The following is a 6,497-nucleotide window of genomic DNA, read 5'->3' on the forward strand; positions in this document are numbered from 1 at the left end:
GAAGTCATTCTTGTCTGTTCTCATGGGTTTGTGTTATTTTCTCTCATTTTCCTGTATGAAATAACCTCAGTGTCTTATTTTTTTCCCTTGGCTTATTCCCTACCCAGTGCCTTGGTTTATTGTTTATTCTTTGGAGCTCTGCCTTTTTCAGTACTGGTAAATTTGTGATAGTTTTTTGTAAGAAGTAAGGAGGATATGAAGGAGATTGAGCAATCATTAAGCAAGACACTTCACAACACACCTTTATTTGGCTTTACAAATCTCCAGTGAGAGTCATGTGGCTTAAACTCACAAGGCAATAAATTTTAAAACAGAAAAGGGATCTGCTGCAGCTGTGTGAGCTATCACATTAGGACAGAAAGCACGTGAGAGAGAAAGGAAAAAACAAACACTAGCAAAAGAGATGGAAAGCAATGCTGAGGAAATAGGTGCTAGAAAGTTGAGTTGAGAATGACCTATCTGTCCCCAGTTTGTATTTCAGGCAGTGAAATCTGAAGCACTGTGGACCTTCACAGGAAGGCTGGAGCAAAAAGCATTCTTTGGCCTCAATACCCTCGGAAAGAGCAGACAGTGGTAAAAAGAGAGTATGGTGTTGGCTCTATGAGGTGGTTCTGCAGTCCATCAGTTTACGAAAACTCCTCCGGAAACTATCATCCAGAAAGGCATACAAGAAAGGGTTGAAGCAGCTGTTGGCATAACTCAAGCTAGTGATGAAATAGGAAATCCCAACAATCTGAGGAGTTTGTGGGATATCTGTGGTGAGGGCCACCACTGTGCTGAGGTGATAGGGTGTCCAGCAGAACAGACACACAGCCAGGATGACAACCACCATCAGCGTCACTTTTTTTTTTGCTTTATCCAGAGCTTTTGCATTGCTATGAAGATGCACACGTCTCAATCTGCACAACATGATGGTGTAGAGGACGCAGATGGTGGACACTGGGATAGCAAAGCCTAAGATAAGGGTGTAGATCCGACTGCCTTTCCACCACATGATTTCAGGATGAGGGAACACGAAAACACACTGGGAGCGCCCCTGCTCCTTGTGTACCTTAGCAAAGACAGTGAAGGGCAGGATGATGACTGTGACAAAGGACCAGATGCAGAGGCTTAGAATCTTGGCAGCTCGGTAGGTGCGGTAAGACATCTTCCTGGACTTGGTGGTGGCCACTACAACAAGGTAGCGGTCAACACTCATAACAGTGAGGAAGTAGATGCTGGAGAAAATGTTGTACTGGTCTATGGAGATAATGAGCTTACACATGAACTCTCCAAAGGGCCATTGTAGGAGCAGGTAGTCAGCAATGTTGATGGGCAGCACCAAGGTAAAAAGCTCATCAGCAATGGCTAAATTGAGAATGAAGATGTTGGTGACTGTCTTCATCTTTGGGGCTTTGAGGATTACATAGATGACAGCAGTGTTACCTGTCAGTCCCACAGCGCAGATGATGGAATAGATGACAGGCATCGTGATGTAGGAGCTGGGGCTTGGTGGGGAAGTGGGAATATTCAGCTCCTCATCTCCTCTCCTTGCACAGTCTGTGTGCCCAGCCACACATGTAGAATTGAGCTCAGGGATAGAGGTATTTTCCATGGTCACAGCAGAGGGCCTAGACCTGCTGGTAGCAAGAAGGGCTAGGAGAGAAAGGCAAGGAACCTGGTTATTCTCAAGCTTGCTTCCTCAAAGCATCCAACCAACTGGTGTCTTCCCTTCTGCTCCCATGTGTGTCCCACCAGAGATGTCCTGCTGGGAGCAAGGGGACATTGTTGAGTGCTCAGCTGCTGGCAGAAAGTCCCACCATCCAGTTGTAGCAGAGACAGTCCCTTCTGACCATCCTTGACCTCTGCCCAAGCTAACTGGAAAGGTTGCCCAAGGAGGTTGTGGATGCCTCATCCATAGATGCATTTAAGGCCAGGCTGGATGTGGCTCTGGGCAGCCTGGTCTAGTGGTTGGCAACCCTGCCCATGGTTTGAAACTAGATGATTTTTAAGGTCTTTTCAACCCAGGCCATTCTACGATTCTGTGATTCTAAGATTCTAATGGGTTGGGGGTGAAGAAGGCAGTGCAGAGTTCTGCACCACCTTAAGGTGACCCCCTGCAGGGGTTCTCCAGTCCCTCCCTGAAGTTCCTTTCACAGACGGGTTCAGGGTGACTCTCCCAGGCAGGACTGCCAAGAGCTGAAAAGAGGGGATCTGGTGTCTCTAGGATGCTTGGGGCTGAGAGATGGGAAGTGAAGAACCCCGGGGCCAGGCTAGCAGGATGTGAGGTGGTCGCTGAAGTTTAATGTTGGAAAGTCTTGCTCCGTCCTCGAAAATAATCCACCCCACCCGTTCCCCTGGGGCAGGGGGTGTTAAAAGCAGAGGAAGAGAAAGCTCACCTTTCCCTGGCGGATGTGGGCAGGAGCCGGAGGCAGCCCCGGGTGCACCGATGCGGTTTCTTGGCCGGATCCTAAGCACAGCCGGGAATTAAACGCGTGCTCATCTCGATCTAGGAACAACAAACAGGCATCGGTAACCGCGGAGAGGAGCGTGCAAAATTCAGGAGCTGGAGCTTTCCCTGGGGGGTGGGGAGGGGGGGGGGGGGGGGGGGGGAGGAAAGGAGTTTGGGGGGCAGTTACCTCAAGTCGCATCTCCTCCCGACGGCGGCAGATCGCAGCACAAGGAAGGTGGGAGAAATCCGAGCTCCAGGTGGCATCTGTCTGAGGTGCGGGGTCTGGGAACGCCGCATTCCCCTCCCCGGTCCCGGGGTGTCCGCGGCTGCGCTCCCTCGGGCGGTGTTGCGCCCGTCGTCTCGATTCCACGGGTGTGGAGTGGAGCGGGATGCTCCGACGGGAGCTCTTATACCTTCGCGCTTTCCCGCTGTCATGCTGAGATAACGGCAGACTTACATGGACCCCCGCGGGAGGCAATCTTTTGTAGAGGGTAATTCAGAGCTCGATTACCTTGTTTTCCCAGAAAGAACACGGAGTATCTGTCTATCTGGCTTCAGCTTTATCTGTTTTGCTGCTTAAAGGAGATTGAATTTCGTGAGCTTGTGGTGCATCTGATAAAATTTTGCATCACTTACAGTCAAAGTGAAAAGTGTCTTTTGTGGTGTGACCGGCAGTACTGACTGCATACCTGAAGCTAATATTGTAGTTCATGCTTTCTTTTGCCAAATAATTTGGCAAAATTCTTCAGTATCTTTGAGCTAGCACCATGAAGTGAGAGAGAAACATAGCTCTGACTGTCCCATGCCCTGATACACATTTAGCTGGATAACTGGGATTTCACAAGTATGAGAATTCAAGCAAAACAATCAATCAGTAAATGGATAAAAAAATATCGCCATAGAAAACTATTTATCTTTTATTATGTACTGCTTGTAGCTATAAAATAAATGACACATTGCAATACAGAATACACTGTGTGCTCTGTGACTTTTGCCTTCCTTAACAGAAACAGAAAGCTGTTCACATACTTATGAGCTCCCGTGAGAGTGACATCAAGTCTAGGTTGCAGGTCTGCCACAGTGCTTTGATCCCTTTTCTGCATACTTTGTACTTCAATAATAATAATTAAAAAAAAAAAAAAAAAAAAAAAAAAAAACAAGAAAACATCACCTTTGCACCTTTCTGTCATAACTGTATTGTTAAATACTGGATGCAATCAAAACTCCTGGTGATCATCTTTTCTTTTGGTCTTTGATTTGGTCTAGAGGGAGGTGTCCCTGCATTTAGCAGGGGGTTGGAACTAGATGTTCTGAAGAGTCCCTTCCAACCCAAAGCATTCTATGATTGTAAGATTTTATGATTTCCAATGATTTTGTGTAGACATTTTCATGAGACCCCTCTTCACTTTTTTATTTACCAGTGTTACCTAATTACAAAATACAAATTTAATCATGGTTAAACTGATTTAAGTATATTTTTCCACTGTTTTCAGATGTGTCTCTGAAGATCCTCTTTTGTAATCCTCTTTTGTTGTTTCAGAATTGTTTTGCCTCCCCAGAGACTGAAATAGGAGTTTTTATTGAAATCTAGCAACAGCATTATTAATATTTTAGATTTGTTTTAAGATTAGCCATGGCAAACAGGAGGCAAATGCTGAGCAATGTAGTACAGAACTAATGCAGGGTTTGTGATTCACTTTCTGTAGCTCTAGACAGGCAGAAACTTTTCTTTATAGAGATGTTGGAGGATCTCAGCCACAGTGGGTGCTTATTGCAGTAACATAATAGGTAACCTAGATAAACGCGATGACTGGGGAACATCCCTGATGATGATGCCCTACAGAAGGCATGTCATACTCATCTGCAGACAAAACAAGGAAGACAGTCCAGGGAACTACAGACTGATTACTCTCACATCAGTCCTAAAATGCATTTCCAGGAATATGAAGAACAAGAAAGTATGTTGGAGTACCTGTTGATTCTGTTGTGAGAAGACATTGCTCACTCAAAATCAGAGAAGACTGTGGATTATGAGAGAATGGTGGCTGTCATTTAACTGGACTTTTCACAAAGCCTTCAGCAGTCACCTGCAAGCACAAGTTGTGCTCAAGTAGTAATAGTCAGCAATATCTAATCGGTGGTTGGTCTTTAGTAGCAGTTGTCAGGGATCTGTACTAACGTTAAAACTATTTAGTATGTTTGGGGACCTGTGTGCTGCGATGAGATACACCCTCAGAAAGCTAATGGATGATAACAAATGAGGGTATCAAATCTGAGAGGTATCTCCTTTCACATGAACTATAGGTAACACTATAAGTTGGGCACTGCCTTGCTAGGAAAGTTCTTCCAGAAAACAATATAAAGCAGGTCAAAAGACTCAGTTTTTTCCATTTCTTTGGCATTTTTGATACTGTGCTGTGTCCAGTTCTGGGCTCCCAGATGCAAACAAGAAAGACATTGACAAAGTGCAGGAAAATCCAGTGGAGTGTCATTAAAATGGTTTGGAGGCATACTACAGGTGGGGAGATATTGAGGGAATTGGATTTGTTCTGGCCGGAGAAGTAAGAGTGGGGGAAACTAATTGCCGTCTCCAAACATATGAATGTGGGTTATGGAGAAAACAGAGTAAAAATCTTTTAAAGCTGAAAAAGAGTAGTGTGACAGCAGTTGCAAATTACAAGTTCTGACTAGATGTAAAGAACAGGATTATTTGCAGTGAGAGTTACTGACTTTCTGAATGCTGCTCCTTATCTGGAAGTACTCAGAACTCAATTGGACATGGCCCTGAACAACCTGATCTAGTTTTGAAGTTGACGTTAGTTTGAACAGGGAATTAGGTTAGATGATCTTCACAAGTTCATCTAAAGTAAATTATTTTGTGATTCTGTGGTTCCACCATATTCAAATAATATTTTAAGCCTTGAAAATCAGACACTGCCTAACAAATCACATAGTAATTAAAAAAAAAAAAAAAAAGGTTTTTAGAGGAGACTACAAGTTTTTGATGCAGTTGAATAATTTAAAATCACCAAAAATGATGTAGCACAACTCAGTATAAATTTCCTTTGAGAGAGCACAGAACACCTATTGAATAATTAATGTCTAAACAAACCACTCAGCTGTCTGAGAGGCAGTGTTTACTACAGGACTACATTCATAAAATGATCACTGAATGAACTTCAGCTTGCAGTGCTATGTGTTTCTGAGATCTATACTCTGATAGAATTCCTATGGTGGTTTATACAGTCTCGGTGTTTTCTTGTTTTGTAACTGGTACCATTTTGTTGAAATAGATAGCGAGGTTTAGGTATGTGGGAGGGAAATCTTTAAGAATGAAGTAGACAAAAAAAAAGTTCCCTTTATGTTTTATGTAAAGAAAAACCTAATAATTGTTTACACTGTAACATGCTTTAGCTGAACTTATGGAGCACAGAGACTCAACAAGCAATGCATCAAAAAACTAATTTAATGTCCTAGAAAATGTATTCTACATTCATTTCTGTCCCACATACAAAACCTTTCAAGGTTATTTCTGTATTAACTAGCAATTTTTATTATATCTATCTTAATATTTAATATTATATCTTAATCTTAATATATTAAAAATTCACTTAGATTCATTTAGAGCCACGATCATCTTCCCTCTTTGCTTTAGGAGTTTGTCATCAATACACAAGTTGTGTTAATATAAGTCAGCAAGATATGACTAGGGGTACTAATATTTATATTCCTGCTTACTCTACAGGCCTATTACACGTCAAAACTAAACTGTAAAAATCTACTTTGTACATGCACTGGTCCCATACAAGTCTTCCTGTGTTCATTTTTATTGGGAAATAACTGTGTAGATGAAATACAACATGAATAGAAATCATTATTCTTAGAGCAATTAGAGGAGAGTGTACTTCCAGCATGCAATGAAACATAACAATCTGAAGGATTACAATAGATGAGGGCTATTCTGAAAGTAATGCCTCCGATTTTATAATTTTGGTTCATGACATCAAGGGTGGTTGGTGGTGCTATTGCAGTAAGGTGAAACATTCCCACCAACATTCCACTACAT

General features: G+C 42.8%; 1 protein-coding gene across 3 annotated transcripts; it reads right to left on the reverse strand.

The window, feature by feature from the left end:
- Positions 1-286: 286 nt before the first annotated feature.
- On the reverse strand, positions 287-2,876 carry NPBWR1 (neuropeptides B and W receptor 1). 3 transcript variants are annotated; one of them, XM_048939486.1, is made up of 4 exons: positions 2,619-2,876; positions 2,379-2,488; positions 1,426-1,744; positions 287-1,347 (listed from the first exon to the last, which is right to left on the reverse strand). In XM_048939486.1, exons 3-4 carry the CDS (start codon positions 1,592-1,594, stop codon positions 599-601), a joined length of 918 nt encoding a protein of 305 aa, XP_048795443.1. In that variant the 5' UTR covers positions 1,595-1,744; positions 2,379-2,488; positions 2,619-2,876; the 3' UTR covers positions 287-598. The 3 variants fall into 3 exon arrangements, with proteins under 3 accessions (XP_048795443.1, XP_048795442.1, XP_048795441.1); XM_048939485.1 differs by having other exon boundaries at positions 287-1,635; XM_048939484.1 differs by having other exon boundaries at positions 287-1,744.
- Positions 2,877-6,497: the final 3,621 nt, after the last annotated feature.

The sequence above is a fragment of the Lagopus muta genome, chromosome 3 (genome assembly GCF_023343835.1).
Source record: "Lagopus muta isolate bLagMut1 chromosome 3, bLagMut1 primary, whole genome shotgun sequence".
NCBI classification, from domain to species: domain Eukaryota; kingdom Metazoa; phylum Chordata; class Aves; order Galliformes; family Phasianidae; genus Lagopus; species Lagopus muta.

Excerpts from the sequence above, each read along its gene's own strand:
- NPBWR1 (XM_048939485.1), bottom strand. The coding sequence starts at position 1,594 with ATGGAAAATACCTCTATCCCTGAGCTCAATTCTACATGTGTGGCTGGG.